Source organism: Pelophylax lessonae (assembly GCF_965119305.1).
Source record: "Pelophylax lessonae genome assembly, chromosome: 2".
NCBI lineage: Eukaryota > Metazoa > Chordata > Amphibia > Anura > Ranidae > Pelophylax > Pelophylax lessonae.
In genome coordinates, this window is record NC_138769.1 from 659,351,490 (window position 1) to 659,364,136 (window position 12,647).

The following is a 12,647-nucleotide window of genomic DNA, read 5'->3' on the forward strand; positions in this document are numbered from 1 at the left end:
CTGGACATTGAATGGTAGTCTGAATTCTTCCAGGGTCCAGGCCCCCTGAGCAGAGCTTCTGCTGAGGACGCCTCCCCACCCAGCCAGGCTGGCATCCATGGTGACCACTGTCCAATACAAGGGTAGGAAGGATTTTGCCCTGTCGGAGCACGGAAGAAGGAGCCACCAAATCAGGGACTCTCTCGTACCCCGGCAAAGCAGAATTTGGTTGTCCAGAGACAGCAGATTCTTGTCTCGTGATGATAATCTCCTGTTGCAGGCACCTTGCATGGAACAGCGCAAACTGGACCGCCTCAAAGGTTGACACCATCAGGCCCAGTTCCCGCATACAAGCCAGGAAGGACGACCATCTGCTGGTCAGCAGGAGACGAACTGCAACCTGCAGTGTCTGAAGTTTGTCTGGAGGAAAAAATACTGTGGCTAAGGCAGAGTAAGCCCCTGGTAGTCTCAGTTCATAGAAGGGACCAAGGCTGACTTCCAAAGATTCAGAATCCAGCCAAACTCCTTCAAAGTTCGTATGGTGAATTCCAGTTTTTCTGCTGCGCCAAGGAACGCGATCCCCCACTGGCGTAACAATGCCAGTACCGGGGGCCAACACTTTAGTGAGGACCTGGGGAGTGGAGTTGAGACCAAATGGTAACGCCCCGAATGTTCCCAAAGAGATGTAAGCATTGGTGACCGACATATACTGCAATGTGAAGGTAGGCATCTTTGAGGTGTTCGGAGGCAAGAAAATCTCCGTGATACAAGGAAGCCACCACTGTGCGAATGGACTCTATCCTGAACTTCTGCACTCACACAAAGCAGTTTAGCGCCTTGAGGTCCAGGATTGGACGCGCCTTGCTCTCCTCCTTCCTGGGGACAGATTGAGAAAAACCCCTGAAAACGTTTCTCATTCGGAACTAGGACAATCGCCCCTTGAAGCAAGAGATCTTGCACTGCCCCAAAGAGGGCCTGTAAGCGGACTGGGGACAGTTGCACGTTGGAAGGAAAGAACCTTTCCGGAGGGCGAGCACAAAACTCTATCTTGTATCCGGATCGTAGGACTTCGTGGACCCACTTGTCTTGTATCAGGGACGTCCACGTGTCCAGGAACCAGCGAAGATGTTCCCCCACCCCAGATATGGGTTAGGGGGCGCACCTTCTTGCTGAAGGAGCCTTGTCTGCGGGTCTGGAGAAGCCAGCCCTCGACTTGCCAGACCAAGTTCGCTTGGATCCATCAGAGAAGGCCCCGAAAGGCTTCGATCCCTTGTGAGTCAATCCTGACGGTCAAAAAAAACTTGTTATGAGCCGAAAAGGAGGGCCCACATCTGCGACGAGGGTCCTTGCCCTTAGTAGTCTGTGCAAGCAAGGTACCCTTCTCTCCTCTCTCTCCCCCCCCCCCCCCCATGAGGCCCTTAATGATGTCATCCAGGGTAGCTCCAAACAGGGGATCTCCTTGAAAAGGAAGAACAGCCAGGGCTTTTTTAGAAGTCTTTTAGCCAAAGGACACAACGAAGGATCACTGCTGAAACAGAGCCGAGCCACTAGGGGAGGCATATGCAAATATGCAGCACAGATAAACTGCAGCCCCTGAACCCACTGATCTGCCAGCTCAGCAAAGGCAGGTGGGAGCTATTCTCCCTCCAGGTCACAGCGTAAAAGCTTAGCCTACTCAGTCAGAGTTTGCGACACCAGGGCAATGGTGAACACCGGCCTCAATGCTGAGCCAGCCGGGGTGAACATATTGTGGGCCACAACCTCCGCCTTTGTGGTTAGCTGGGTCCTTAAAGTCCGGAGATTCTTCAATCTGAACCATGGTTTTGTTTGTTTAACCTGGAAACCAGGAGGTCCACCACCGATGCAAAAGACAAATTTTTGAAAAGGGACACTTCATAGGGGTATTGCCTAGCAAACCGCTTAGGGACCCCAAGGAGACGCTTCGGTTGTCCTAACTCTTTCGTGACAATTCTGTGAAATTAGGCGGAGAAAGGGGAACACCTTTTGCCGCTCTGGGTGGTTTGCGAGTGCCAAAGGGAACTGGTGCCCCGCAACCTTGGAGGCTCACGCACAAATACAATCAGTGCATCCACCAGTGCCTTTTCGTGCGTGGTTGCAGACGTTGAGGAATCTTCCTCACTATCTGAGTAGTCTCCATTAGTCACCAGGGGGACCCACAGATAAGTGTAAAAACACGGCCAAGGGACACCCCCACCGTGCTCGCAGCACCACCCGGTCGCCAGCTACTTTGGCTGCCATCGAAAAATAAACCGCCCCCACAGCGCGACCCCTTCCAAGGGAGGCGCTAAGCTGGCCGCATGGCCCAGTAGGCTGCAAGCTGTGGCCTAAATTTTTGTTAAGGCACAGCCGCAAGTGCACGGATCCCAGCCAAAAGGGCCAGCGGAGGAAAAGGCAGATGCCGAAAGGAAGAGCAGGGGCTTTAGCTAACCTCGCTGGGGCCGGCCCCCAAAGGAGGCGCCCGACTCGGCCTCCTGGCCTAGTAGGCCGCAAGCTGCGGCCTAAATATTTGTGGATATCCAGCCGCTTGGGCATGAGCCCCAGGAGAGTCGACCATACAGGGGCAGTGGATGAAAGGATGGATGCCCAAACGGAGGGTAGTGACTTCAGCCACCCTCACTGGGCCACCCCACATAGATCCTGACCAGTAAGTCGCAAATCCGGGGCCTAAATTTTCGGTCGGACAACTGGGGCAGGGAGCCCAGAGGACATCCCTGCCCTAATCACCCCAGGGGGGGGGGGGGGGGGGGAAACCCTGCTCAACCTCCCGTTGCGCACCAGGAAAAAACCCAGCCAGCAGCAATCCCAACAAGCCCCCCTCAAGAGCATGTGACAAAAGCCAGCTCATAACCTCACCCAGGAAGGGTGGGGGGGGGCAGCAGACTCACAGTGACCACCGAAATTTAGAGGGGCTGGGGGGGGGAAGAAGGCAAACCTGGGGGTACAACCATCCCAGGAAGGGACCCATGTCCACCCCAAAACCCTCCAGGAGAAGAGGGGGGGACAGCTACTAACCATACCATGAAAACAGGATGGGCACTGATCCAGACAGACCACCTCCTCGCCATCGGAATAAGGGGGGGCTGTCAGCCAGGAGGAATGCTGCGACACAGGCCGAGGCTAAGTCATATGCGCCCTTGCGAGATGTTTAACTCGCAGACAAGCCCCCGTCCAGTGGGGCTATGTCGCGGCCGACCTGGCACGGAGCTGAGGCCTGCGCGCACTCGCCAGGAGGGGGGGGGGGTAGTTGGACCCTCTGGATCTTGCAAAAAGTATCCAATCTGTCACCCAGTCCAGCAGTGGGAATTCTCACAGGAACAAAATAAAGACAGGAACAAAATCAATTTAAAAAAGGGAAATATTGCCAGGACCAAAGATCCCAGCAATGAACTAGGTCCCCATTCATGACTAGGCAGAAAAAACTGAGTGGCTATAGCAGAGAGAGCGAGTATAACCCCTGGGACTGCCCATGGGTGTAACCAGAACTTCTGCCAATGGTTAAGAATACCAGAAGCGGTGTCCGTCAATGAATGAAAGAGAAAAACTTTTAATGAGTTTTTTTTTTTACTGGTAATATTGTGCAACATAAAAAAATTATTACTATCGCTATTTTATTCTCTAGGATGCCTGCTTTCAGAAAATATATAATGTTTGGGGGTTTTATGTAATCTTAAGGTCTAAAATTATTTTTTGAACGCTTGCAAAAAATACTTAAAACCAGTTCTGGCTGTAAAAGGGATAAAGGATGAGTTCACCTTCGGGTAAATGTTATATGTTCCACCCATAAGATTTGTTTTAAAAAACATGGCTTCTAATTTTTTTAGCTAGATCCTAGATTCAATGCAAATTTGTCAAGCCCTGAGCAGAGGTGTTAGCCAGGAGGTTAAATAAGGTTATCTCTAAAATTGTACATGGGGATCAGGCGGGTTTCATGATAAATAAATCTACAGCAGTTAACCTTAGATGAATATTTATTAATAAGCAGACACCAGTGGATAATATTGGTGCTAGAGTTCGGCTGTCTTTAGACGCTACAAGTGTTTGACAGTGTGGAAAGGTGATATTTATAGGCTGTATTGGAGAAGTTTGGCTTGGGCTATTATAATACCATCCCCAGGCTGTAATAAGGCAGGGGGGTAGAAAAATTTCTCCAGCTTGGCCATGGTACTAGACAGGGATGCTCTCTCTCCCCTTTATTGCTTACTCTCGCCATAGAACCTCTAGAGACCAGAATTCAGGCCAGTGACTCTATAGAGGGGCTTCAGATATGAAGCATTTCATGAAAAAAATCCTGCCTAATGCCGATAATATGATGGAAATAATTTCGGAGTTTGGAGAATATTCGGGACGGTCTATTTATTGGACTAAGTTCACTTTACTACAGTTGGACCACTCCATTAACCCCCAGTTGACCTTTTTCTGCCCAGTACCAGTCGTGCCTGTGTTTAAATACTTGGAGATTAAGATTCCACAGGGAAAACGTGAATGTGAAGGGCTGGCTTTGTGCTTAGCTGCTGTTGTCACCAATGAAATACATTTTTGCATATTTTCCCTATACCTCCTTTCACAACAGTGGTGGTATTAAACCTCCCCCCACACCAAAAAGCGATCCAGGTTGTAACGCTTTTCAGAGGGTTGTAAAAGGAGGTTTGCGGGTGTTTTTATTGCCAAACAATGTCGCACTGCTGGAATTTGCCACAACGTCAAGCCATACGTTGTAGTTGCAGCGCTTACAAAGGGAGAGTTCAATAGGCAGTGCTGCCTATTAAACCTTGCATGTAGCATTAAAATTGCTGCACCACAATGGAAAGCAGCATGGGCACGGCACCACATCCCTATGTATGTGGGTAGTGGTAAAAATACATACCAGCCACCTGTTTTTACCACCCCCAGGCTGACTTGTGTGACATGAGCCTTAGAGAATACACTAGTGACCAGTGATGATGAGACAACATTTCTATGCCTTTTACCATCACTTCTGCCTAGCAATTAGACCACCATTTAGAGAGTATATTTCTTTTAACATGCAACACTTGGAGTTTAAACATGAGAGAACGCAATTACTGTAATTGTTGAAGAAAAGCTTACCTTGCGTTTGATATCTGTAAACTGGGAGAACATTAAAGACCAGTAAAAGGCCAGTTCCTGAATATAATAGTAGTACAAGCCTGATATGAGCGGCTGAAAGTAGAAAAAAAAAAAAAAAAAAACACATGAAAGATGCCCTAGTATATTACATCCAACTGTGTGTTGCCTGACACTAGGGAAAATGTTTTTACACAATAAAGTGGTATTAAACCAAAAAACTGTATTAAATAGCAGCTTATCAATTCTTATGTAATGGCCGCATTTGTTTATTTTTTTGTTTGTTTTTTTAAGCCTTTTTTACTTTATTTCCACCTGGTGATCTGGGCCAGTATGTCTTATTTTTTAAATTCCTTTAACAGACCAATCTGTCCAGACAAAGTGGCAGAGGTTGGCACTCACCTCTCCCTAGACAGACAATGTCACGCTCCAAAAAGGTGTCTGCTTTACAACTTTCTCCAGAAAGCACATTACTGGCTGGGAAAACCAAGTGAAATAAAAGGGGAATTAAGCCTAAAAGAGAAAAAGAAGGCAGCCAACGCATTTTAGGATCCATAAGCTGCTATATTACATTTTTGGTATTGGGTTTATACTACCGTATTTTCCGGCGTATAATACGACTTTTTAACCCAGGAAAATCTTCTCAAAAGACGGGGGTCGTCTTTTTGCCGGGTATCGTCTTATACGGCGGATGCTGGAGCCGAACTGGAGAATATGCGGTGGGGGAGTGAGAGCACTTCAGCTATGCTGCCACACGGACTGCCTAAGCTGACAGAACTCCCATCCAGGCTCCCCCGCCCCTACCTCCACCGCTGTCTAAGTTAAAAAGCCTGTGATTTGTTGTTGCTAGGGGCGGTCCTAGCAACCAATCTCCCTTTTAAATGGAAAGATGGACACTTCCTGCCTTATGCTCGGACATGCTGCATCCTCTATCTGCTGTGTAAGGTAAGGGGGGGCTGTAAAGGGGACTGTGAGTAATGTGCAAGTAAGGGGGACAACTGTAGAAGAGACTGGGATACAAGGAGGGTGACTGTGGAGGGGATTGGGATACAAGGAGGGGTACTGTGGAGGGGACTGGGATGCAAGGAGGGGGGTTGTGGAGCATGGCAGCTCCCATGGATTTATTGTTTTATACTTCCTTTCAGCTTTAGAGTGAATTTGGAAAAGTTTAATCCACTTACACTGTTTTATGCATATTCTATATTTTAACTGGAAAAGTTGGGGGGTCGTCTTATACGCTGGAAAATACGGTAGTAATCGACCAACATCGGTACCGATATTTTGGTCAATGCATATTGGTATCGGCCGATATAGGCCGATATTTTTGTACATTTAAAAAATTTAAAAAAAATATATATTTTTTTTTCTTTGACAGGTACTCTTGTGGAGGGAGACCCCAAACCCCAACTCTGCACTTAAAAGCATTCAAAACGCCAAGTTCGGCTGTTTTGAATGCTGTCATTTTTTTAATCTGGTGCCATTAACCGGAAGTGATGTCATGACATCAATTTTGGGTTTTTGAATGGAGACCCGATCAGAGCTGAATGTAGCTTTGATCGGGTCTTCGGCGGCTGTGCAGGCTGGTTGCCCGGTTCTCCAGGTGGGACGGGAGACCCAGGCGAGCCACGGGAGAGGGGGGACGTCCCCTCCTGCTCCTTGTAATGACAGCCGAGCGGCTTCTCAGTTAACACCTATAGTGAGCTTAAAGATTCAGTTTTGGATTACTTCAGGTGACTTTCCTACCCGCCCGGTTGCCTTGTCAAAATATCATTGGGACAAGCAGTGCTCAATTGTGGAAACTATACCTGATATGGATAATTGTACCAGCATTGTCGTGTATCCCATAACCACGGGGTCTGCAATAAATAACAAAAATAAAGTTACAATAAATTCATCCTATTGCCCTCATTACTTATAGGCAAAAATTTGAATGCAATAAATTTCACAAGAAAAACTCCAGTATTCACTTATAAAGCATATACAGGTTAACTTCACCATGCACGTACTGCTTTCCTGCGTTACACTGGCTTATCCTTAATTTAAAAGCATGCTGCATTTGGCGTGCTTTACCCTACATTTCTCCATTAAATTCAACTAAACACCATTTTTCGAAAAAGCAGCGAGTTTTCAGATTACTCCTTGCAGCCAGATTCAGTGAGCTTTTTGAAGAGCTTCTAATAGGAACTTCAACTTCATTTTAGGATGCACTGGAAACTCCCACTTCTACTCCAAAATGTGTTAGGGAGACTGCAGTTGAAACCAGTAAACATATCTGCTGTATTTTACCTGGGTCAGTTGGAAGATAAGGACTTGGTAGGGATTTAGCTACCCTAGCAGGGAGATCATAACGCGAGTTCCAGAAGAACCAATATTAAACCAACATGTACCTGACTTGCCTAGGTTACTGCACCTAAGTTATGGCAGGAAAGGCAACATGTCGGTCATCTTAATTTAATATAAGGGCCTTGTTTACGTGGGGCGTTCATAAACTAAATGCAGGATGCAGTCGAGTTCATGCACCTGCAGAGATGTCGGATTGGGAGTAGCAGCTGGGTCCACGCAGCTGCTGCATCCCAACCGACATCAATGTGACTGCCTACACAGGGATGCATGAAACATCTGTGCATCCCCATCAAGGTAAAAAAAAAAAAAAAAAAAAAAAAACTACCCTCCACAGGAGCACAGTTATGTATTGTACATCCCATGTGAATGAGGCCTTAAACTGATGTTTACACTGAAAACGATAGCTCCCTTAACTGTCAAGCTGATCAAAAGCCTTCAGTTCTTTCTAAGTAACTGGAACATGTATGAGAATCAGTAGATCTATGTGCTGTATGCTTGCGCCTGACCAGTGGCTCATAAATGCAGTGAAATCAGATGGCCAACTAGCATTTTTCGGGACCACAATGGCAAACTTCAGAATTCTCGTAGGACAGTTTTCCTTTAATTATTCAGCTGCCATAAGAGGCAGGCATATTTTTTGTGTAGCGTGTAGTCAAGAAAACAAAGATTTAGCAATTCAACTGTGGTGCCATAAACTAAACTGCAAAAAAAAAAAAAAATCCCCCAAATTGGACAAGGTCTACAATAACCCCCACAATTGCTGTCAGTGACTGCAATAACATATCTTTCAACTTTAGACTTTCATAAAGAGGGACAATGAGGCTCAATGTATGTGCTGTGGTGAAAAATTTAGGCCAAGCTGCGTTCTGTTTGTGACTGGACAATGTAGATTAACAAGACAGTAGCTCGGGGACAAACCTGCTCAGGTGCCCCCATAGCACGAGGCATGCTAGTGGGAGCACTTGGCAAGGAGGGGGGGGGAGCTAGGACAGCCAGGGGGGGGGGACCAAAAAAGAAGAGGATCGAGGCCTGCTCTGTGCAAAACCATTTCAGGTAAATGTTTACCTTTACAATCACTTTAAGCAAAGTTTCAAGAGGCAAAGTTAAACTGAGTCTGAGTCACAACATACACTGCACTTATTTGCTGCAGTTCATGTGCTACTACTGGGCTACTTCGTAACCAGCAACTGCTGAAAAAACACTTTTATCAGGAGTATGGAACATAACAGCACAGCATTAATATTGCAACTAAAGCAAGACTGCAATTAAATTGAAGTAAATCTGCCCTGTACATTGATGGTCACTGAAAGGGAAAAGAATTCCCTGGTGTGGGTGGTCAGTGGAAGAATGAAAAAATGCCTCGCTGTTGGTCGTCAATGAGAGAAGAAATGCCCGGCTTCATTGGCTTATATTGCCTCCGCCAGGAGTAAGACTAAGCAGAACAAAACACCTGGCTACGTCCCAGGAGCCCCGTCTGAAAAACAAAGGTTTACAGAAAAAACACCCCCAAGAGGGAACAGTCCCTCTTTAAACAGCAGCCTGTGGCAGAAAGATGCATCTGCAAATGTCAAAGTAGCTACGTCATAGAATTTTGTGAATGCACGGATGACCAAAGGGCCACTTTGCAAACTTGCGATATTGAAGCCTGATGACGGAAGGCCCAGGAAGCACTCAGCGCTTGAATAGAATGTGCCATGACTGGGAAAGGTGGGACCTGACCTTTAATGGAATAGGCCTGAGTCACCGTCTGCCCTTCTGGAGATGGTAGCCAAAGAAGCAACCAGCCCTTTCCTTGGTCCGTCCGTAACCACAAAAAGCGAGTCGGACCTCCGAAAAGACTCAGTAGCTGCCAGATACCCCCCAATCGCACGAACCACATCCAAGGTATGCAAAGCAAATTCTTTGGGATGAGCGGGCTTAGTACACAAGGAAGGTAACACAATTTTCAAATGGTAATCAAAGACAACTTTGTGCAGGAATGATGGACAGGGATGAAGAACCACTTTATCCCTATGGACCACTAAAGAGGAACTGCGACAGGAAAATGCCAATACCCTGCGAGCCAAGGTAGCAGCCACCAAGAATGTCACTTTCCGGGATACCGTAGGCAGGGGAATCTCCCAAACATTCTCAAATGGAGGTTTCTGGAGAACCGAAAGTACTACATTTAAATCCCATGGTGGCAAAAGAGAGTACAGGTGGAGCCACATGTCGAGCCCCCTGAATGAAGGTACGAACTAAAGAGTGCATGGCTAGGGGTCGCTGAAAGAAGATTGCCACGGCAGACACCTGGGCCTTGATGGTACTCAAGGCCAACTTCTGATCAATGCCCTGTAGAAGAAAGGTTAAGATCCGAGCCACAGAAAAGGATCGAGGATGAGCGCCAATCGACTCACGCCAAGAAATGTAGGCTTTCCACATACAATAGTATATCTTGCTGGAAGACAACTTTCTCGCCTTTACCATAGTAGGGATCACTGATCCAGACAGACCTCTATCCCTCAGTACCTGGCTTTCAATAGCTAAGCCATTAAAACCAGCAACTGTAAAGCAGGATGGTAGATCAGCCCTTGGGACAACTGGTCTTCTGAGAGGAAGCCCCTAAGGGACGTTTACAGCCACCAGGATGATTGGAAGATCCTCGCAGGAACTGCAGAAGAAGACTAAAGCTATACACACTATCCAACTTTTGTTGGTAGATTTCCTTCAGATTTACCTTTTCTATGTGGTGCAAGGGCCTGCCAGATTGCATACAAATTGAAAGTGTTTAGGTTTGACCTCATATTATATGGTTTTGGTAAATCTAAAGGAAAAAGTCTTCAGAAAATCTTATAGTGTGTATGGCCCATTAGCCAAGGATGATACTGGCCTTAGCCTGGCTATTGGACTCCTGCGGCATAAAACTTTGGTATTGTCCTCCTGTGGAGCCGAACCTGCTAAAGGGGCTGCCTGTAAGACTGCAAACAGAACTGCTTTGAAGGTGGATAAGACTAGACAACCTGCATGCAAAATGGGAGAGAGAACTATCTGTGTGACAGCAGCCAGTGAAACACAGCCTGTGGTCCCTGAAGTTTGTACAGAGGAAGGACCACCCTGGTCAGAAAGATTTAAACCTAGGTATATCAATTTCCTGGACAGGGGGGACCTTAGGTAGTTTAGAGACATCACATGAACCTTTACAGAAATTAAATCCGCACAAGGAGACTCAGGACAAGCGATCGGCTTGAAAGGGCAGACCAATGAGAGCTTTCTTAGAGGCTTGGTCTGTGGACCAATTCTTAAGCCACAGCATGCGCCTAATTCACCACTGCTGAAACCGAAAGTTTGAAAAGCACCAGGGCTGAGAAAACTGGCCGCAATGCCGAACCAGCCATAGTAAACATGATGCGTGCCACAGCCTCCACTTTGTCAGCTGGGTCCTTAAAGGTTGGTGATTCCTCTACTGAGATCATGGTTGTTTTTTTCAACCTGGAAACAGGAGGGTCCACCACTGGTGGACTAGTCCACTTTTTAAAAAGTGACTGCTCAAAAAGGTAACATACAGCAAAAGGTTTGGGGATCACAAAAGGGTAATTTTGGTTGTTCCCATTCCTTACAGGAAAATCTGTCAAAATAAAGCACCTAAGGAAACACCTTTGGAGTACAATGCGACCTATGCATACCAAACGACACAGCCATGCCTGTGGCTACATCAGCCGCATCTTCCATCTTTAGAGTCTCACGCACTGTAGTAATAAGAGCGTCTACTTCATAAAGTAATAATTCCCACTATCGGATGCATCAGGGGGTGTGATATTAAGTCCCCCTGGACGGGCTGCGTCCACAGCGGCATCCGGCTCAGAATCGGATGAGAGACTGAGTAGGGGAAGGCAGGGGAATGTGGGGGAGGCTTCCTCCTGGGCCTTTGCCCACACGCCACTTCCATCCAAGACATTAAGGACTGCCGTCAGTGCAACCATGGGAAGCTGGGGTTACGAGGGACCTGCCACTTGGGTGAGATGTGACCCTGACGTTTCATAAGGAAAGGAAGACCTTGCAGTACAAAAATGATCTTTTGGCATCACTAAAGGATCCCCTCAAAGCTCAGGGTAAATATCAGTAGAGAGAGAGATAACAGGGACCCCCAAAGACTCACTCTACCAACCGGAGGAGAGCCGAGAATATGAACCCAGCATCATCACGGACGCCATCTCTGTTCATATGTTCCGGGCACAGGAAGAGGAAACTAAGGAGGAAGAGGAGGAGCTTCGGCATCCCCACGAGGCTTCAGTTGCCTCCAGCATCTCCCAGGCTAAGGGAAAATGGCCCCCCGTGACAGAATCCTGCTACACAAACATGGCGGCCAACCGGAGACCAACCAGACTAAGGGAAAATGGCCCCCATCCACTACAAACACTGAAGCATGCGGCCATGATCTTTCATGCACCCTCTGCAATGCTGAACCCTCTGCAAGGGGACACCCCCCCCCCCCTTTGGAGGTAGTACACACATTAAGAGGGGACTCGGCTGTGCATTCTGCACAAGGATCCCCCTGCGCTATACCCACACTGCAAACAGCAGGGCATGCACCTATGGGGTCCCCTACACTGGGAACCCTCTAGACCAGTGGTCCTCAACCCTGGTCCTCGGGGCCCACTAACAGGCAAGGTTTGCAAGATAACTAAATTACATCACAGGTGATCTCATTTGCTGCTCAGTGATTGCAGTATTCTAGTCTGCATCTCCCCAAGGTAATACTTAAAACCTGGCCTGTTAGTGGGCCCGAGGACCGGAGTTGAGGACTACTGCTCTAGACTACTAGGGCAAGACACACTATCCCAGGACCCTTACAGAGTGGTGACAGCGGGCTGCATTCTCTGCCCTGGGACCCCCATCAGACTCTAGGTCTGGACAGGGGGGAATGGGGGAAGCCCAGCTCAGTGAGAGATTTAAGGATTGGCGGAGGGAACCTGCAGGCAGGTATGACCGTCCCTGGAGATTACCCACGTCCACCCCAAAGAAAACCACCAAAAGGGGAGAGAGGACACTGTACTTACCCTTCCATGGTGCGGGAAACGCTCCAGACAGAACTCCTCGCCACAAGTAGGGGAGCTGTCAAACCCAATCCCGGTCATATGCGACCCTGCAAGATGTCTAACTCGCAGGCCAGCCTCTGTCCGTGAGGCTATGTCGCGGCCGACCTAGCACGTAGCTGCGGTCTGCATGCGCTCACTGGCTGGGCT

General features: G+C 47.8%; 1 protein-coding gene across 2 annotated transcripts in view; it reads right to left on the reverse strand.

The window, feature by feature from the left end:
• Window positions 1-12,647, reverse strand: part of CERS5 (ceramide synthase 5) — a 196,612-nt gene that overhangs the window by 79,939 nt on the left and 104,026 nt on the right. For both annotated transcript variants that reach the window (XM_082248348.1, XM_082248349.1), the window contains exons 5-6: window positions 6,888-6,938; window positions 5,086-5,178 (exon numbers count right to left, since the gene is read on the reverse strand). In XM_082248348.1, coding sequence (XP_082104474.1) covers window positions 5,086-5,178; window positions 6,888-6,938 — 144 coding nt within the window. The remainder of the gene's footprint in view (window positions 1-5,085; window positions 5,179-6,887; window positions 6,939-12,647) is intronic.